The following is a 22,632-nucleotide window of genomic DNA, read 5'->3' on the forward strand; positions in this document are numbered from 1 at the left end:
CAACGTTGAACGATTCGTACAAAGGGATACCGCCAGACAAGTGCGTACCTAGCTAATGTTTAGTAGTAAGTTAGATCGCTGGCAATAAATGAATGCATAAAAGTGCATAATAGCCCTCTGACGTACTCTCACGGTCAAACAATGGAACGTCGTGGTTTTCTAGGCGCTGAAGCATGAAGTGAACGCGAACGTTTTTTACTGTATATTATATTCCCCGACAAAAAGTACCCGTGTTCCCCGACGGGGGGAGGGGGGGCTAGGCTCCCCGACGAGGGGGTTAGAGCCCCCGTAGCCCCCCCCCCCCCCCCCCGCTGGCGCCACCACTGCCAGGGACCAACAATTTGTATTTATTTTTCATGTGAAAATCGGCAACCAATTCAGATACGTATCGCTAGACGTACGCCTATACACGGAAGAAGGTATGAGTTATTAACGAACGAGTTTACGAATGTTTCAATTTACAAATAACCTTTGTAGGAAGTTTCAGAGATGAGGGTGAGGTATTGGGCATATGGGGGATGGGGGTTCCAGTCGGTATGTTTGTTTGCAAAAGAAACGAAACGAAAGACTTTTGTTGTTGTCTATAGTGTGTGGGTTCGTTTTGTGTTAAGTTATGTTGTATTCTTCAGTATTGAACATGATCGGTATTTTGTTTGGTTCCATTGTATGGAACGCGGTTTACGCAAAATGTCGATGATATGAATCCTGACGCGGTGTGAATGAAATGCATCGCGATGATATGAATTTAATGAGGCTATGTGAATGAAATGCATCGCGATGACATGAATTTAATGACGCGGTGTGAATGAAATTCATCGGGCGATGACATTAATAAAAACGCGATGTGAATGAAATGCATCGCGATGATACGAATTTAATGACGCGATGTGATAAATGCATCGCGATGACATGAATTTAAAGACGCGATGTGAATGAAATGCATCGCGATGACATGAATTTAATGACGCGATGTGAATGAAATGCATCGCGATGATATGAATTTAATGACGCGATGTGAATGAAATGCATCGCGATGATATGAATTTAATGACGCGATGTGAATGAAATGCATCGCGATGACATGAATTTAAAGACGCGATGTGAAAGAAATGCATCGCGATGACATGAATTTAAAGACGCGATGTGAATGAAATGCATCGCGATGATATGAATTTAATGACGCGATGTGAATGAAATGCATCGCGATGATATGAATTTAATGACGCGATGTGAATGAAATGCATCGCGACGATATGAATTTAATGACGCGATGTGATTGAAATGCATCGCGATGACATGATTTTAAAGACGCGATGTGAATGAAATGCATCGCGATGACATGAATTTAATGACGCGATGTGAATGAAATGCATCGCGATGATATGAATTTAATGACGCGATGTGAATGAAATGCATCGCGATGATATGAATTTAATGACGCGATGTGAATGAAATGCATCGCGATGATATGAATTTAACGACGCGATGTGAATGAAATGCATCGCGATGACATTAATTTAATGACGCGATGTGAATGAAATGCATCGCGATGATATGCATTTAATGACGCGATGTGAATGAAATGCATCGCGATGATATGCATTTAATGACGCGATGTGAATGACATACATCGTGATGATATGAATTTAATGACGCGATGTGAATGAAATGCATCGCGCGATGATGGATTTTATGACGCGATGTGAATAAAATGCATCGCGATGATATGGATTTAATGACGCGATGTGATTAAAATCGTATATGCATCGATATGAATTTCATCATTATCAATCATTCACATCGAAACACCATTCGTATCACCGATATGCATTTAATTCACATCGAAACAAATTTTCTGTATCATAAAGCATTAAGTCCACATCGCGACAAAATTCATATCAATGCACTATATTATGTCCTTGGACTGTTTTCGATTGAACATTTGAATAAAGGCTGTATTTTGTAGCATTATGCCCACTTTTCATGCACACAAGAGCAGTTAATTCTTCAGGCCTAATGCCTATTGCTTGCTGCTGTGTGCTTAATAGGCCTAAAATAGTATAATTCTACATTTTCATCTAGTTACAATTATATAATTATTTACCAATTTCCAGATGACTAACAACAGCAAATCTCAGCCGTGATGTCTAGTAAAGTTAAGGGTAAAGGTATGTAAAATCACATTCCCTCTCTTCCTTTGCCACATTCCTCAACTTACAGATGAGATCGAGTCAATGAAATAATAATTATTATAATAATGGTAGTCACTCTTATATATCGCTTAAATGTCTTCAACTTGATTGTCTTGCTTTCAATATAATGCAATATTTCTAAACGCTTTACACTCGCACACACACACAAATATCCTAATAAGCAATGATAATTTGTTAGGCCTAATGTTCATAATTGTAATATGATTGTATGATAATTATTTTAGTACCACTTTTTTTCTTAGACAACTATAGATTTGGCCAGAGAGAGCCTCCGTTGGTTGACTATGTGAAACAAATACTTCGAAATTACACAGGTGGTCAGTTGTTGAAGGTAAATAAAATCATCGTTATTTATACAGTATCTTATTTAATTGGCTCAATACAAAATATTTTATATAGAGTTTGTATAATTAGCGCAGCATACAGGAAGTAATTGTCATATTCCAAAAGTGTCCACGAACGTACACCACTTACACTGATCAGATAGGAATGTACAAATATAGGCATTCGAATATTTGTTAATGTCTAATTATATAGAGTGTAGGCCAGCTCATTCTATTATTATTAATTTATAATAAATAATGTTAAATCCAAAGGCAAAATACTGAAAAAATGACAATGCTGTGGGTATCAGTGGCTGGATCAATGGAGATACAAAAACAAGCGAAAAGCTAAATCAAAACGATAAAGTAAAACAGCCAGAAAGTTAGCAGAGCTTTCAACCAACACTAATATAATTTTAATATACATTTCTATATAAAGGAGTTGACACAGAATGCAGATGATGCCGGTGCTGCGACGATCAAGTTGTTATACGATGGACGACAACACGGTACAGATAATCTGTATTGCGATGAAGGAGCCGGTGATCTGTCACCTTATCAAGGACCAGCTTTGTGTGCATTCAATGATGCTACATTTCAAGAAAGTGACTGGAATAGCATACAGAATTTGTCGAGATCTGGAAAGAAGGATGATCCAACGAAAGTTGGTCGTTTTGGAATGGGATTTGTGTCCGTATATCATTTGACAGGTAAGCTTACACAGCAGAGTCATAAAATTGCCATTACAATCCTATGCTATAATGCATATTTCTGTCTATATTATTATTATTATATGGTAGATTGAAATAGTTTGCACTTACCGTATTTGTATGTACATTTTTCTGTTACTCAGTTCATCTAATTCTAGAAATCATGGTTATTACTTTGCACCTTACATACACTACCTGTAATATATTTTTTTTAAACCTTATTTTTCAATGCCTAATCATGTGTCATGTAAGCTCAGACGCAGCAAAAGAGAACTAACGATAACTAAACCTATGCTTTCTGTGTTTTTATAATGTTGTACTGTGGACATGAAAACAATTCTCAAAAGTCGTTTAGATATGTAATCCATGAGTTTTAGAAATGGGATTTTTTTTAAATTTGTTTCACTTACTGCTTTCTCTACACATCAGTATTTTTAATATTATTCAACTTTTGTCTTTTTTCTATGTTTGTTTAATAATTAATTTCAGATATTCCAAGTATTGTCAGTGGAGATCATTTTGCATTTATGGATCCTAGTGAGACATTGTTTATGCATGAAGGTAGAGTAGAGCGGGGCCGGCAATTTCACAAGAGCAATCCTGTTTTTAAAAACAGTAAATCCTCAGACACATTTGCACCTTATAAACATCTGTTCAACGATCATCCAGGTCTAGTAGAAGGAGAGTCTTTCTCAGGAGCAATGTTTCGCTTTCCTCTTCGAAATCGACGATCAACGATTTCAGAAGAGACAATAGATGGTGAAGAAGTAAGGAAACTTTTTAAATTATTTGTTGATGATGCAAAAATACTACTTCTATTTCTGAAGAACATAAGTAGTATATCTGTTGGAGAGAGATTCACTGAAATGGAAAAACCGTTATTTTCTGCACGAATATCAGCTGCAACTAATGACTTAGTTAAGGAAAAGAGGAAAGAAATACTATCATCCATAAGAGGTTGGAAACAGCAAAAACACAAACAACAATTCTTAACATTTCCGATGAATATTCAAGTAGAATTACTTGAGAATGAGAATGTTACAGCTACAGAATATAAATGGCATGTGAGTGTTTATTTGGGTAAACTAGATCGAAAATCAAAAATGTTGACATTAGCAAAAGAACTTGATCGACTTCCACTTGCTGGCGTCGCCATGCAAGTTTCCACAAGCAACGTGGTGCAGGCAATTGAGGGCAGAACATTCTGCTTTCTTCCACTCCCAGCAGAGGAGAACTACAGTGGGTTACCAGTACATGTCAATGCAGATTTTGTTGTTAGTGATGACCGTCGCTCAATCAAATGGCCCCTTAAAGATCGTAATGATACTATGTCTAGATGGAATCACCTACTACTACAGGAAGTTGTTCCAAAAGCTTACATGAAACTCATTCAAGAAGCCATTGAGCTGCAAAAAAAAGGAAAATGTTCAGTTAAATGTGTTTATCAGACTTGGCCTGATATGGAGAAGGTGACTTCCCCTTGGAAAGAAGTAATGTGCCGTGAACTTTTCAAGATGTTACTGGAGGAAAAAGTTTTCTTTACTGAGGCTTGTAATGGTAGTTGGATAAATATTGACACTGCAATATTCGATCTTCAAGAAGACATTCCAGAAGTAACACAACACCTTATTTTGCAGCTTCTTTGGGAGCAGAAGAAACCGGTTGTCTCCATTAAAAACTATCCAAATGTCATGAAGGCACTTGAGAATTCCAGAAAACGCCATATCACTCCTAAACTTGTTCGTGACACTCTACGTGGGGTTTCTTTAGGCAACCTTACCAGTCAAGAAAAGATCAATCTTTTAGAGTACTTACTAGCTGATGATGATTTCAATGATCTGCAAGGATTTGAGTTGCTGCCTCTCGCCAATGGATCGTTTTGTGAGTTCGCATCTGGAGAAACTAATGTGATTTTCTCTGTATCAAGTGAATGCTCAATGGATCTATTACCAGGTTTAAGTCACAGATTCATTCAAGAGGACCTTAAAGTTTCATTGAAAAAGAAAATTAAAGATGGAAGCAATAGAACAGGTAAGTTAACACTGTCTTCTACATTTTAGAATTTGTATTTTCCTCGCATTTACAACTAAAATGTGTGTAATCTTCGACAAAAGAATTAAAATAGGTTGCGAAAAGTGCGACAGGGTTGTCTACTCCCGCAATCTAAGCTACCCTAAATGTGTCTGTGTAACAAATACAAATTTAGAAGTAATGTAAAGTTATTATTATGATCCAGCAGAGTACCAAATTGATGGCACTGATGTTAGATTATTTCCTTCCAGTTCTGGGGTCAATACCAGAATGTGCAATATGAAATATTCTTTGCACTTAATATAATCACTGTATTTCCGCATAAAAATTAAATATATATTAATTTATTACTGAAAATCATATAACTGAATAAACTGATCTTGTGCCTGAAAATTGAGGGTCCTCTTTGGTGATTGTACACATTGTAATATGCATTGGACCAAAGGAAAACTGTTAGTCTATATAACCGTGGGTATTTTTATCGGACTTACAGAAGATTTAACTTTACTAACTCTAACAAATACCCCAGTGCAGGTACTTTTCTGATAGCCCGCACCACACCATACCAAAGTAGTTTAAAACCTTCTCAGTACAAATTCCGGTCATTGTTGTTGATAACCCATCACTTACAACCTGCAACCCCTTCGTGGCAGTTTTTAAATGTGAATTCATCTCCAGTACAATTTCAGTCATTTATCACACTCCATTACTCCCCTAAACACCAACCCATTTCCCGGTGTAATACATGCGGATAATGTTCAAATTTCATTTCCCAGTACAATTACGATCATTTTGATACCGTATGCTAATGTATGTTCGCAGTAGAACAAATTTGGGTGACTCGCCCTTTCTCTTTTTCTCATAATTTATAGATTGCATATATGTGCATACATTTAAATAAATAAACTTGAGTCAGTCAAATTTGTTGAGACTCTATATGATTCATGATATGTATATATTCTTCATGAAACAGTATGCGTGCAATACATTGTTGATATGTAAACTTGAGTTGCATGCAGATTATATTAACATCAATATATTCTCTATTTCCAGGTATAAAACAGGTTCGAGAGCTGAAACCAAACATGATTCCAACTTTAATCAAAGAAGCATTGCCACATGATTGGTTAACCAACCCATGTGTTATTTGGCATCCTGGCCATTATGGCCATCCTCCATTCAGCTGGCTTGAAATATTTTGGAATTTCCTTCAACGATCTGGTAAAAGCATCTGTTCATATGAAGGTATTACACTTATCCCTACGAACCTCAATCATGATCCTAAAAATATTGAGTTAGCTCGATTTCAAGAGAAATCTCGCCTTGTTGTAATCAGTAGTAAGTATGTGGATCCAAACTTGGTAGAAATATTGACAAAACTGCATTTGATTCTAGTTAATATGGAAGGTGCAGATTTTGTTATAGTTCCTCCATCAAAATGGCAACTGTACTTCCATGATGTATCATCACCAGGAGACATCTTGCGCATTTTTATTGATGATGGAACCAGCCAAAAATTTAAAGAGGATGTTGATAAACTTTCTGCAGATCATGTCAAATTGTTGAGATCATTTCTAAAAGATATTCCAACTGGAATTATGTGTGAAGAGTTAAGGATACTTTTGCTCAATATTGCTGTCTTTGAAAGAGCAACACATGTTTTCAGAAGCCCTGCTAATAGGTTCCAGATTGCTGTTGCCGATAGAAAGTTACTTAGGACAGTGAACAAAGAAGGACTTCCACCATTTGGCTTTCCAACCAACGATATAGTTCTTGACATATCTGATGAAGACTCGAGTATTTTAGCTTCTAAATTAAGCCTTCAGTCATGTCCAAGAGAAGTCATATTGTGCCAAATGATTCAGTGTACCGAGATAGACGACGAGATGGATCTAAAGTCACTTATCATCTGGATAATGGAAAGGTGGCATGAACTAAATGCCAACAAGAAGGTTATCAGCGAAATTAAAAAGAAAGCATTCATTCCAATGCAAGATGGGAGTCATAAGAAGGCATCAGATTGTTTTGATCCATCAGATGAACTTTTAACCAAGCTTTTTGGAGTTTTAGATGTATTTCCCACAGCACCATTTGATCGTAACTATAGGGAAATCCTTCTAAAGCTTGGATTAAAAACATGCCACAAAGTGACAAGTAGTGACATTATAAGGTGTGTAAATCACTTAAATGAACATCCTAACGAAGAGAGAGCATATGCTCTATGCAATCTTTTAGAAGTAATTCCCCATGTTATCAATGATGGCAGACTTTACAGTTGCCTACAAAGTCACCAATGGGTTCCTATTGTAAAGTCATTGCCACAAAATACATATCTAAAGGATTTCCCTCTGTTTAAGTCAACTCATATTCTAGTGTCGCCAAATGATGTGAAGTCTGTGAAACATGCATCTTTAGTAGGTTCGAAATTGCATCTTGTCTTGGATCAGTTTACTGAATTATCTAAAAGATTCCGATGGGAGTCAATGCCTTCACCACGTGTGGTTTACAAACATTTGCAAAATGTAGTAAACTATGTAACAGAAGAGAAACAAATGGGAAGAAATATAGACACACATAGCATTGAAAGTATACTAATAGATATATACCCAGTTTTGCAAAGTGCTATAGTTGAGTTAACACCATTGATAGAGAAAGAAGACAAGTGGGTATGGACTGGACAAAATTTTGTTGCACCAACACAAATTTCAATCCAGAAAACCAGACATGTTTTAGAGCCTTACATATTTGTTCTTCCTCTAGGATTTCATCTATACAAGCCATTGTTTAGTGAATTTGGAGCAAGTTTAAAATTTGATGATGAAACAAACCCAATGCTTAGACTATTTGAGGAAATAAAGGATTTTCATGAGGCTAGACAGGATGTGACGCATGAGCGCATTAAACACGATAGAGATCTAGCAATACAAGTCATTGAATCTATTATAGACTTGAACCTTGAACATGACAAGTTGCCGAATGAAGTTAGGAATCAAATTTTTCTTCCAATAGCGACGCCAAATGAAAATGTTCTTAAATTTGCCTCATGTAATGATGTATGCTACCCTAATGAGGAATGGCTAGAAGATGAAGAATTTGAAGATATTAAGCTTGTGCATGAAAGTGTCCCTCGTGGGATATACCAACGTCTAGGTGTGACACCACTTGGTCAAAAGATTAGTGGTGCAATGTCATTAGCAGGATTTCAACAAGCTGGTCAAAAGGAGGATCTTACTCAAAAGTTAAGGAACATTCTTGACAGTGGCTATACTGAAGACTCTATCGCAAAAGAGATGATTCAAAATGCTGATGATGCAGGTGCCACTGAAGTTAAATTCATGATTGACATGCGCACAAATAGTGAATTAAAATCAAAGCTATTAGATAAAGGCATGAAAGTATGGAATGGCCCTGCGTTATGGGTTTACAATGATGCAACATTTAGTGATGCAGATTTTGTGAACATTACCAAACTTGGTGGGAGAACCAAACAAGACAATCAAGTTCAGATTGGCACATTTGGTGTAGGATTCAATTCTGTTTATCACATAACAGATGTTCCTAGCTTCTTGTCCCGTGGTATTATTGGGTTTCTTGACCCACACACAACGTTTCTGGACAGCCAATTGAGGGATAAGAGCAATCCTGGCATTAGAATTGATCTCAATCAAAGCAAAATGACTTTGCAAAGATTCAAAGATCAATTTCTACCATATCAGGGGATTTTTGGATGTGACATTCTTTCCAAAAATAAAGTAAACTTTAATGGAACATTGTTTCGTTTGCCATTAAGACAACACAGCATGGGCGTTAAAAGTGAAATAAGTAATAAATACTTTAAAGAAGACAATGTTGTTCAGTTAATGAAAAATGTTACTGAAATGTCTGAGAAACTACTTCTTTTCACGCAGCATGTAACACGGGTATCTGTTTGTTATCTAGGACCTCATCAAAAGCCACAGCATGCTGTAAAACTGTTCTCTGTCCGAAAATTTCCAAAACAATACCTGCAAGAAATAAATGGGTTACTGAAATATCAGCCAGAAGAAAGCAAGTTTGAAATGCAGAATACCATCTTACGTGAGGCTGAGCAGTATATTTCACAAAAGAACGGCACTGGTGATTATCCATGTGCATTAACAGAAGTATGTGTGGAACATTGTCTCACACGTGAAGGAGCTGTGCGACTTCATAGTACTTGTGCTGAATTTGCAAAAGATTGGCTAGTTTTTACTTGTATGGGCCAAACAAATTCTCTAGATTTATACAAAAAGCAACAGAGCTTAGAGCTTAAGATTTATGCGCCAAGGTTTAAGATTCCATGTGGAGGAGTAGCACTTCCAGTTCAATCCATTCTTGAAGAAGGTGAAGTATTCTGCTTCCTTCCTCTGTCAATCCCAACCTCTGGTATACCTTGCCATATAAATGGTAATTTTGCTGTATCTAATGACAGGCATAGTCTTGTGAAACGAAATACACAATGTGATGACGATAATAAAAAAAAATCTACTTGGAATAAAGTTATTATGAAAGATGTAATCACCAGAAGCTATGTCGGTTTACTAAAACATGAAGGAGCCAAGAAATGCTTTAAAACTACTTCATTGTATGACCTTTGGCCTGATGAAAAACAAATTCCTCGGCAAAGTGAATACTACCCCCTCTTAAATGCATTCTATCGAGCAATTGCATATGGAATTGATGATTCTGGAGATAAGCCATATGTATTTTATAGCGATGGTAAGTGGTTAAATTTTGAATCAATTGCCATTTACAAGCCAACTGTTCCACACAGCTCTATCACTGATGATGTGAAGGCAGTTCTTCAGATGTTCATCCCCTCTGAAAAGTATGTAGTAGACCTACCAGAAAAGATTATCAATGGATTTAAAAGAGCTGGGTGTAGTGACTTAATTGATCAATACACAGAAGAAAGGTTTTTTGAAGAAATATTTTTCCGCAACATCACAAAAATTCAAAATCAAACTCAACGTAATAAATTGATCATGCATGTTATTGACAATTCTAAGAAGACCCCGCTGTTCAAAAAGCTCTTACAGAACACAGCTTGCATTCCAACTGGCAGTTGTTTGGAAAAGATATCTAGAGTCATACATCCACATGGTAAAGTGGCTGATCTTTTTAAAAATGAAGAAAATCGTTTTCCAATTAAGTCTTTTCAGACAGACAATACACGAATGGAAGTTATGGTTGAGCTTGGAATGATAAAAGATGATCTGGACTTGCCAGAACTTCTAGAAAGAGGACGTGCTTTTGGAGATAGTAAGCAAAAGAAAGAACATAAGATAAGGAAGATTCAATCATTCATGAGGTTGTTGGAAAGAAAACGAAAGATGATCGATCGTGGATTTCTTAATAAACTTTCCACTTTACAACTTTTACCAATATTGAAAAGACCAAAAGATTTTCCTACTAACTTTCCATGGTTCGGAGATAAATGTCGTAATTTTGTTTGTGCTAAAAATATCTGCCTTTCTGAACATACAGATTTAGTATGCTTTCTAAAACCTATCGTTGATGAAGATGTTTTTCAAAGTTGTGAAGATGCAGGACGTGTTCTTCGGATGTTTAATCTATCAAGTAAAACATCTACACCAGGTTGCAATGAAATTATCCAACAACTTAAAAAACTATCTGAGATTGAAAATGACTTACTTATTAGTAGTGAATCAACTGTTGTACGGCTTTGCAACAGCATCTATTCACATCTTGAAATAGGACTTCAATGGGACGCAGATATTCATGAATTACGTAATGCTGATTGGCCATGGATGTGGTGTGGGGATCGATTTGTCAACACAAATTCTGTTTGTGTAAATGAAGGCAATGTTAATCTCAGTCCATACTTCTTCTCAGTTCACAAAAGTTTACGGAATCATAAGAAATTGTTTAAGCATTGTGGAGTAGCAATGGATCAAAGTGAACGATTAAGTGATCTAATACAAATTCTTCATAAGATCAAAGAAAAACACCAACGAGTTGTTACTCCTCTTGAAACTAACATTGACCACAAGCTTGTTATTGACATTTTACTTTTTATCAAAAGTCATACAAAAGAACCTTTTGCAGAGGATGATCAACAAATTCTTATTCCCATTCAGAGTCAAAATCTCAAACTAGTCTCACCAGATGAGTGTTGCTTCTGTGATGATTGGTCGAAGCAAGGTTTAGACATTGACCATGATGAAAATGTTGTACATCAAGATATATCAAATGGAACAGCTTCATTTTTTGGAGTCATACCTTTGAGTAAAAAGTTATCTTACAGTAAAGAGATTGGAATAACACAATATGGTCAAGGCGAAAAATTAACCCAAAGGTTGCATAACATACTACAAGACTATCAAGCAACAGATATTCCAAAAGAAATGATCCAGAATGCCGATGATGCAGAAGCTAAAGAGGTAAACTTTCTAATAGATCTTAGCAGAAATTCAAACACAAAAGGTTTATTAGATGAAGGAATGGCTCTATGTCACGGCCCAGCGCTTATTGTGTATAATGATGCAGAGTTTACAAAAGAAGATTTTGAAAGCATAATAAAGTTGGGTGGACAATCTAAGAAAGAACAAACAAGCAAAATTGGAAAGTTTGGTCTGGGTTTCAATTCTGTTTACCACATCACAGATGTCCCAAGTTTCATCAGTAATGGCCGACTAACGATTTTTGATCTTCAGAGATTTCATCTTGGCAATCAAATTCAGTCTGGAGCTCCGGGAATTCAGATCGATTTCAGAAAAAACCCAAGCACTTTGACAAGGTTTAGTAACCAGTTTCAGCCATACGAAAACTTGTTTGAATTGAATTTTTCACGTTTTTCATGTTTCACTGGAACTCTTTTTCGACTTCCACTTCGAACTCAGGATCAAGTGCAAAAAGGTGGAGAGATAAGCAAAGCAGTTTTTGAAGAAAGCCAAATAACAGAACTCATTACCATGTTTTGTGAGCAAGCTGGTAATATGCTATTATTCACCAAGCATGTGAAAGCAATCAAAGTCTACCATAGAAGATCCTATGATGAACAACCAGAATGCATTTGTAGCGTTGCAAGAGAAAGTACCAGAAAAGACATGGAAATCGCTTACAAGATTAGAATTACTGTAGACTTAAAGGGTCAAAGTACGAAAGAAGACTGGATCATTCAACCTGCTATAGGAACTAGTGATGCGCTACAATTAGCTAACAGTCCATTTGGTATAAAGCATGGGTTAAACTCACATGGTGGACTGGCATATAAATGTAACAGTAAAGAAAATTTCACTGGATTAGTGTTTTGTTTTCTTCCACTCTCTATTCCATCTAGTGGACTTCCCATACATATCAATGCAAAGTTTTCTGTAGCTCCAGATCGAAGAAGTCTTCGCAAGAGGGGATCAGGAGATGATGCATCAATACATTCAGAGTCACAATGGAATGATGCTTTAATGAAAGATGTAATCTCAAGAGGATATGTTGTGATGCTTTCAGAGCCTACCTCAAGATCATTTATACTCAATGATGTATCGATTAACAATAAAGAAGACAGTATGTTTTCACTCTGGCCAAGAACTGATCATGTACATACAGATATTAATCATGTTGTGCATTGTTTCTATCAAGCTGTTGTTCATGGAATGGATGAAAAACTTCCAGAGATATTTAAAGTTAAAGATAACTGGTATACATTTCAGGAACTTTGTTTCCTTGATGAAGAGTTAACAAATTGTCATATTTTACCGACGGTAAAAGAGATACTGGAGAGAAATGGGTGTGTGATTGTAGATCTACCTAAGTACATTCGGAAAAGCTTCCTACACTCAAAGTGTTCAGATGCTCTAGCAGAAAATACAATTTCATACCAAGAGTTTTTTGAAGAACAGTTCTTTCCACATTTAGCAGAGTTACCAGATTCTTTGGTCAATAAAGTTGTACTGTTCCTGCTCAAACACAATGCCGGGTATGATTGGATAGATAGCAACTTGAAATGTCTTCCTTGTATTCCCTCTACACCTAATGGGATTCGGAAACGTCCATCTGAACTAATTGATGAATCTTGTCCTAACATTGCTTCAATGTACCTTCCAGAAGATGGAAGATTTCCATTTGGCAAAGAATTCAAAGATCAACAAATATCTAGAAAGTTACATTCACTAGGTATGTCACATTCGGTTGTACCATTTGAGTACATTGTCGAACGATGCCAATCAATTGAGATATTACATCAATCAGACTCAACTGATGCAGTTACACTATGCCAGAAAAGAGCTAATGCTGTCATTAAATACGTAGATTTAATTCAAATTGATGAACATCAAGTACAAATAATTAAAAGTATCAAGTTCATTCCAATTGAGACTCAAGCTCCAGCTGATTATCCTATTGGTTGGGCAAATTCAGTGGATTTATTTCTGTCACCAGATTGTGTTTACACATCAGATTTAGTAGATTATGTTGGAGCTGTTGCCCCTGTATCGAAGTCTCTACCATGTTCTTATTCGACCAGGAAACTACTAAAAATGAAAGTCGTGCCTAGCTTGGTGGACATGCTTAAACAGCTGAAATATTTAGTTGTTACTGACATGACTGACAGTACTAAAGTTGCAAAAGTTCAAAGAATGTACAAGTGCTTAATGAAGAAAATTCAGAAATTAAATTCCAATAAAGAAACAACCATCCGTGAGTCATTGCAGGATTCAGCCATTGTCTTGTGTTATGGAAAGTTTATGAGAATTAAACATGTCGCACCAGAATGCAAAAAGGATTTCCAGCCATATCTTTACAAATTACCACTTGAACTCCGAGATTACAAAGATATTTTTCAATTACTAGGCATAGAAGACGATTTCTCTTTTTCAACTTTATTGAATATTAGTTATAATCTTCAAGAGAAGTATACAGAACAAGCTCTTGAAGGAAGAGACTTACAAGTGGCAATTGAAATGGTTCAAAGTATTCCTAATTGTAAATCTAGTGTTGATCAACGTCCAATTTTAGTTCCCGATCGACAAGGACATTTAAGGCCAGTCGACCAACTAAGCTTTTGCCTTCATGACACTTCAGATGCTGATATAGGAGAAGAAATCATATGCCATGATCAAATATCTCACAAAGTGGCAGCTGATATTGGTATAAAAGATATCAGATTCAGTATACTGTCAAAGAGTGGATCAAGACTTAAATATGGTACAATGTTTGGTCAAGTCGAAAAACTGACTAACCGAATCAGTAATATCCTGAAGGGGTATCCGTGTGACGAGTCAATATTCAAAGAGCTGCTACAGAATTCTGACGATGCCGGGGCGGATGAAATTAATCTCATATACGACTCACGTCAACATTCAGATAAGAAAGTATTTTGTGAATCCTGGAAAGAAACTCTTGGACCAGCATTATGTGTTTACAACAATAAACCATTTACAGAAGATGACTTAAAGGGAATTCAAGATATTGGAACTGGTGCCAAATCATTTCATCCAGATAAGACAGGCCAATATGGAATAGGGTTCAATTCTGTGTACCATCTTACAGATTGCCCTTCATTTTTAACTGATGATGACAAACTTTGTATTTTTGATCCATATTGTGCATTCATTGACCATGCCACTCCAAATTCGCCAGGATACCAGTACAATATTTCACCAGAGGTTAATGAAATATTTCGAGATGCTCTGGCTTGCTTTCGTTTGGACTCTCTCAGAAACCAAGGGTCTACATTATTTAGATTTCCTTTGCGTACTTCTCTAATGAAGTGTCTTACTTCAAAAGAACAAGTACCAATGAGTCAAGAGCTATTTGATGGTGATAAAATACAAAGACTACTTGAAAATTTCAAATCAAATGCATTTCAGATGTTGTTGTATTTGAATAATCTTACAAAGATTACAATTTCACATATTGACGAAGAAAACCACTTGAAAACAGATTACTGGGTGAATGCAGAATTATCACAGGAAGATAGAAAAAGACGACATGACTTCTACGAATATGTTAAAGAATGTTCCAAGACATCAACATTAAAAGACATTCAGATGAAAGAGGTTACATATGAAATGACAATTTCTGATAAGTGTGGTAAAAGTCAAGTATGGTTAATCAATCAACGTATAGGATCGACTGAGGAGATTCCAGAATACATATTAAATCCATATGATAAAGGCAATTTAAAACTTTTGCCACATGGCGGAGTGGCAGCATGTATATCCGATAGATCTTCATCAACAGGTACCTATTGCTTCCTACCTCTTCCAATACGTGTAAAACTACCTGTCAGTATCAATGGACATTTCAGTCTTGATCCAAGTAGGCGAAATGTATCAAATATCTTACACAATAAAACATGGAACGATTATGTTAAATGTCAAGTGATTGCCCACTCTTACTCTCAACTGCTCAAAGAATTGAGAGATAGACACTTTGCCTCTGACAATGGCAGTACATCACAAATTACCTGCTCTCCAGTGGAGATGGCTACAAAGATGGAATTTTATTGGAATTATTTTCCAGATATACAAAAAGTGCATACAGAATGGAAGCAATTGGCTACACATGTGTTTAAAGTTTTTCTTCGAAACCAAATGTTAATGTTTCCAGTTACCCGACGCAATGATGGGGTGATTGATCATAATCCAAACATATGTGACATAGATGTTGCTTACATATTGAAATGGCTTCCTGCTGTTGGCAAAATTGAGGAAAAGGCATATTTTGATACGCTCAACTCATCTTGGTTTGCATTAAATATGATTCTGCAACAAATAGGTTTTAATGTTACAACTGTTCCACAAACTGTCTACAACGATCTGATTGAAGCAGGATCACAGGCTGCCAAACGGCAATCATATGCAGATGACATTGAAGAAAAATCACAGGCTTCCAAACTGCAATCAAATGCAGTTAACATTAAAGAAGGATCTGCCAAACACCAAATAGATGCAGTTGAGAAAGTTTCACCAAAAGCTGTTGTTTACTTCCTGAAAACTGTCTTCAATCCAGGTGAACTACCTTGTGACATCACTAGTTCAGCTCTTCAAAGTGAAAAGAATTACTTAAAGCTCCTGGAGTATATTGATAAAGATGAAGAATTAAAAGAAGGGGAAATCTCACTAAATGGTATTCCATTGCTTCTCACTCAAGACTTGCAGTTACGAAGATTCAGCGAAACAGATACTTATTTTTTATCAATAAGACATACACTGCTTCCAAAATCCTTGGCTGAGTTTGTTCATACAAATGCTCAATGTCATTTCTCTTGCAAGTCTCGTGAAATAAAGAAGTTCAGCATTACAGATCTTGTAGAAAGGTTACCTGCCAATTTAGGCCAAAGATATGAAGATTGTGTTGTGTGGGATCCAAACAGCAAAGAATTGCCAAATAAATCTTGGATTGAAGAAGTGTGGCGTTTTCTTAAAATAGAATTTGAAAATGAGAAATGCTTTCCTACCAATAAGCATGAGAGACGCAGTCATATGAGACAACTGCTAGGTAATTGGTCTGTGCTTCCAGTTAAAGTTCCAATCAGAACAAGTCTATTAGCAATTAGGCCAGAAGTAAATCACTACTTAATGCCATTTTCTGCTGCTGAGTCTGTACTTCATTGTCATATATATGATAGCTTTATTAAAGATGCATGTGCAAAGATGAGTCTTCCAGTTGTAGATGAGTCTATATTTCCGAGAAAAGGTTATAACTTTATGCCTTTTTCTAAATCTGATGATCTCGTAGACTTCATTAAATGTTTCATTGCCACTGACGACAAACCTACAAGAATATTGAAAAGTTTTGTATCTTTGTTGGATAAAGATGATCAAGCCTTTGATTCACTGAACCAGTGCAACAGAAAAAATATTTTGTTGTTTTTTGAAAGGTTTGTTGGATCTTCCATAAATAAAGAACATATCAACGATTTGCAACGATTACCATGCTACCGTTCAATTCACGATGAATTCATTAATTTGAGTAAAAACAAACGTCATTTTGTTCTTAATTCTGATATTCCAATGGCCGAAAAAGAAAAGTGGGTAGATGAAGCAAATGCCGAGTTCATTAAAGATGATGAATCATTGAAAAAACTCTATGTACTTCTTGGATTGACACAAAGTAGTGAACCAGACGTCTACAAAAGGTTCATTCTACCATCTTTTCACAAATTTACAGATGGTACAAGAGTTGAACACATGGAACAAATTCGATATATTGTGGATAAAGCAACTTCTTACAAAGATAAACAAGAAAGGAAAAAAATGATAGAGTCCATGGATTTGAAGAACACGCCTTTAATTTCCCATAAAGACCAACCATTGAAACGTATATGTGATTATTTTGACGATTCAGTTCCAATTTTAAAACTTATGTTAGAACCTGAAAGGTTATTACCAGAGGCATTCTGTGACTATAATTGGAAACCATTTATGACAGACCTGGGTTTGCAAACAAAAGCTACATCTAAACTGGTTTTGGAATTTGCACATGACATCGAACAGAGGTTGAATAATTCGGAATTCAAGGCACAGTTGAACAAGTCTAAAGCACTTGTTGAATACATTGCAAATTCTGAAGAACTAAAGGCAGAAAAAAGATTCTTAAGTCAAATCTGTAAAATATCATTTTTAGTACCAGAGGACTTGGACAAGAATCTGTTAACACTTCACGAACGATATCAAGAACCCGGTAAAGTAGGCATAGCTTACAATGGTGCCTTAACATATAGAAATGTTCACCTGGCATGGACAAGTGCAAGCATTTTACCATACTATGCGGTTCCTAGCACGCTACGTGTTAACAGGGGTAAATCGTTCACGAATATACTTTCCGACTTAAATATGTCTGACACGCCATCAAGTGATACTGTTCTTAAGCATTGCAAGAACATATTTACACATCTTGAACGAAAATACTCTAAAAGACATGAAAGCATAGCTATATCCTCGGATTTTAAAAAAGCATTGCATGACGTTATGCAAAAAGTCTATGAGTATTTTTCAGCCAAATGCAGAAAAAGTAGTGTTGATTGTACATGTATTGTGAAAGAATTAAAAGATATGCCGATCACGTTAGTCGATGACGATAAGATTCTTATTCCAGCTAAGTATACTGTAAAGTATAAAGGAAAAGTTCTAGCACCATACATACATGAAATACAAGAAACCTTTTCCCAATACATGGATTTCTTTACCAGTCTTGGTACTCAGGACAAGTCTTCCATTTGGCAATGTTGTGAAGTTCTCAGAATGATTCATGACGATATTGAAGATCAATCATTTTGTGATAATCCAAATTTAATATCCAAGATCAAGTATGCTGTTCACAAAATCTTCAAATCTTATGACGAAGAGGACTGGCTACAAGGTATTGACGTGTTGTATCTTCCTAATCGATCTTATCAACTTATGGATTCAAGTACTTTGAAGTACTACGACAAACCGATGTTTGAGGTTAGAATGAAAAAGGAAAATGACAAGAATATTCTTTTTAATTTCACCGAAATTGAATTGAAAGGTCCTCCTATTGTATACATCAAAAACATGCCAGAGAAACTACAGCCTGGTAAATTCAGCACGGAAGTAAAAGAGTGTATGAGTTCAAATCCAATTGAAACTGAATGTCGTCATGCAAAGGAGGAACGTTGTAAAGTATTAAATGATATTCAACGTCAACTCCAAGCTAGGGAATTCCGTCAAGGTATCTACCGTCTTTTGAAACATGAAGCTAATCAACAGGGCATAAAAGATGCAGACACAGCTTATTCAGAAAAACCTTTGGCATTATCATCCAAACATCTCACCATCAAATGTCTCAAAAACCTAGAAATACATCTTGAGCAGTCTGGAAAAGTAATTGAAGGAAGTTCATATGAACCACATTGTTTCTTGGAAAGACAAGACAATCATGCAACAATATTCATGAGGCATGTCGATTCAAGTGATTCAGACAACGTTCACACATTGAAGCTAAAGATGGTGTATATAGTACGTGAGCTTACTGGAGTTCTTAATGACATGGCAGTAGCAATGATGATTGTTAATGATCTGAAAAATATACAAACATCACTTAGTGATCTTAATATTCAGGCTTTAGATGAAAACAAATCCAACAGAATGTCGTTGCCAGACTTGGGATCACCTGTACGAGATGATGTTGTGGGATCTTTGAATAACGATCCATTCAATGAATTCAGACCTGGGGAGTATGTTGTATATGAGCTAGACAATGAGGATGAAGTTTATGTGTATGCACAAATATTACAGGAGATCTTGTGCGATATGTCAGGAAGCAGTTCTCTCAACAGGATGTACAAAATTGACTATGGAAAAGTCAAAATAGTTAGCACTTTGAGTCTATATAAGTGGCTGCCACGAAGTTCTAAAGAAACAGGTAAACATGTAGCCATGGAATTACAGCCATATATAGCTCCGGAATATAATCCACCAGGTACTGAAGAACCTTCAATACCTTCAGTACCACGAACATATGACAACCTTGAAGAAACTAAATCTGAGGTGTCAGACAAACTAGAAGAGATTTGGAAACTTGGAGTTGAAGAAAGAAAAAAGGCAATCAGACGCTTGTATCTGAAATGGCACCCAGATAAAAATCCAGGTCATGAAGAATTTTGCACTGAGGTATTTAAGCATCTACAAAATGAAGTCATTCGCTTAGAAAAGGGTCTTCCCAGACACAAAGAATCAACTGAGAGAAATGAATATCCCTCTGACTTTGGAACATGGAGTACACCATTTAAACAATGGAACGAAAGGGCACGAAGGGATAGAGAAAATAGAAATAGTTTCAATTTTGGTTCATCAACTGGATTTACATCCCGAGGTGGAGCTCGACCCTCGACGCCTGAACCTGCAAAAGCGAAGTTATTGCAGAGAGAAGCTCATCACGACTTCAATGCAGCTAGTAACGATGTTGATGGCAGTCGTCCAAGTTACAAATGGGCTGCTTATAAGTGTTTGCAAGCAGTTGAAAAATCATTAAAAGCAGCTATATTATCAAAGACTGGTGGAAATGTAAGGCATGATATTAGACATTTGTTAATCACAGTTGAAGATATACCTAACTGCCCACATGACCTCCGTAAACACGTCAATGAACTGTGTACCTATAGTAAGGATCAGAATTTTGCCAGTTATCAGAACGGTAATGAAGCACTGCATAACCTATATAGCAGAGAGGATGCCGAAGTTTGCATTTCAAATGCACAAGTAATTTTAGACATGATGGACACACTTAGCGATTTAAATAATGATTGATTCACCTAGCATAATATTATGTTTAAGTTACGAACATTAATGGGAAGTTTCAAATCAATTAAACTATTAACATGATTATTAATGGTTGAATCATTGAACTGCCATCTTTGCAAAACAATTCACAACTATAAATCTACACCAGGCTTAATCTTGTTTTAACAAAAATTAGAAATTACAGTCCAAATAAACAAATTGAATTATTTTTATTAAAGTTACAGTGTAAAGCTCTTTCAGCACTATCAAACTAGTTAGACAAAAAATGTGATGTGCCCAAATATGGTAGTAATATGATCGTATCGCCTATTATGGACATCACAGGAACAATCGGAAGGAACAAGCACCAACAAAAAATGCACTAAAAAATGCAAATTTTGCTATACAGTAAATGACATTATGCTTATTAATGTGTAGGTACCATAATGTATTTTCTATATAATTATTATGTACTGGTAATTCTTCAAATTACTACAAAATGTTAATAAATGTATGAATAATAATTATAATAATGTATAACAACATTTTTTAAGGCAGATTAATATTATTATTGAAAGAATGGTTTCATAGTTCTTGTGTCACTATACTGTATATATATATATATATATATATATATATAAACACATCAGGTAAAGAAAATTAATTCTAAACTACCCAGTGATATACTGAAAATTTAATTAATTAATTTGAAACGATAAAGATGAGGAAATCTGTGAGAATGAGAAAAAGTCGCCCCAACCGAGACTCGAACTCGGGCCGTCTGCTTGATATGCAGCTGTCCTAACCATTAGACCTAACACATTAGGCAAAGAACATTAATTCTAAACCGCCCGGTGATATACTGAAATTTAATTAATTAATTTGAAACGATATATATATAGTTTGGCCAATTAGCCGGATGTCACCTGTCTTTTACTGAAGCTAAGCATTTTTGTATAATTTCATATATAACAGTACATAAGAGTAAATAAAACATACTATTAAGACAGTGTGAGGAAATGGATGTCAAATATCGTAGTAAATATAAGTATTCCGAAACACTAAATATATATATATAGTAATATTACGCGAACAAGTTTTTACTCGCATGCGTTTTTGATTCAATCGTTGATAAAACCCTTCTCTTTTTTTTGCAAATGTGTTAATTTACTATTTTAAATTCTGTAGAATTATGTTAAAATTATACAATTATGTTTGTTTGCCATTGTTTGGTGTGTGTATTTTTTTGTAGAGTTAGGTCTAAAGTCGATTTATAAAGAAATAAAAGTTATTTTAATTTTGTTTGATAGTTTATTGTAAATTGATCCAAAGCAATAATAAGAAAAAGAACTGAATTATGATTTGTATCAATTTGGTCAACACTTGATTGAAAATCAGGTCAACACTTGATTGGAAAAAATGAATAAGCATTTTGTACTGTTGCCTTTTTGTTTTCCTTAGTTAGAAGGAATGAAGGCGCTGTTTGCGTGGATGGATTTGTAAGGATAATTACATTTAAAATATAAAATAAAATCATTATGAATCACACAGATGTTTAAACCGTATTATTTATTGTGTTTTTGTCTTTTTTTTTTCATTTAACCAACGAATTCGTATCATTGACGATTTACTCGACGCATATAATTTAGTATTCTTTTATTACCGTCTTGATAAAAACAAAAACACTGATTAGAGGGAGGTGGGGGTTGGGGTCGGGATTCGGGTCATCATTACTAGCTAACTAATAAGAAACATTGATTGAATCCTATAAACCATAACCGATAACACCGCTGTTTTCTTCTATAAATACACAGATATTCGCTGCATTATAAAACAAGTTTTATCGGATTGCTCACCATTTTGATTTATTTAGTTTGTTAATGATGACGATATTATTTCAATATAATAGTCTTCGTGATGCCAATTTTAAAACTCCGAATGTATGATAAAGAGATACGAAACAATAAATACCAGTGTTATGTTTTATCCGGCGGATTTTTGCCTTTGCCTTAATACTCATATATGTTTAGGAATATTGATGGTTGATTTATATTTATGCCTATATATAGTACTAAAATACATTCCTTAAGTTCTGTCTACACTATCAAACTCGTTTGACAAAAAAAGTGTG

General features: G+C 35.5%; 2 protein-coding genes across 2 annotated transcripts; both read left to right on the top strand.

Annotated features, from left to right (window-relative positions):
• Window positions 1-2,143: 2,143 nt before the first annotated feature.
• LOC140049901 (sacsin-like) lies at window positions 2,144-16,007 on the top strand (the record flags this gene model as incomplete). The annotated part of the gene is made up of 5 exons (XM_072094854.1): window positions 2,144-2,168; window positions 2,456-2,544; window positions 2,976-3,246; window positions 3,736-5,277; window positions 6,331-16,007. Coding segments are annotated over exons 1-5 (11,604 nt in total), but the record flags the coding sequence as incomplete, so codon positions are not given.
• Window positions 15,971-22,003, top strand: LOC140050291 (sacsin-like). Its single transcript, XM_072095414.1, has one exon. It carries the CDS (start codon window positions 16,014-16,016, stop codon window positions 20,526-20,528), a length of 4,515 nt encoding a protein of 1,504 aa, XP_071951515.1. The 5' UTR covers window positions 15,971-16,013; the 3' UTR covers window positions 20,529-22,003.
• Window positions 22,004-22,632: the final 629 nt, after the last annotated feature.

Source organism: Antedon mediterranea, chromosome 5, assembly GCF_964355755.1.
Source record: "Antedon mediterranea chromosome 5, ecAntMedi1.1, whole genome shotgun sequence".
Taxonomy (NCBI): Eukaryota; Metazoa; Echinodermata; class Crinoidea; order Comatulida; family Antedonidae; genus Antedon; species Antedon mediterranea.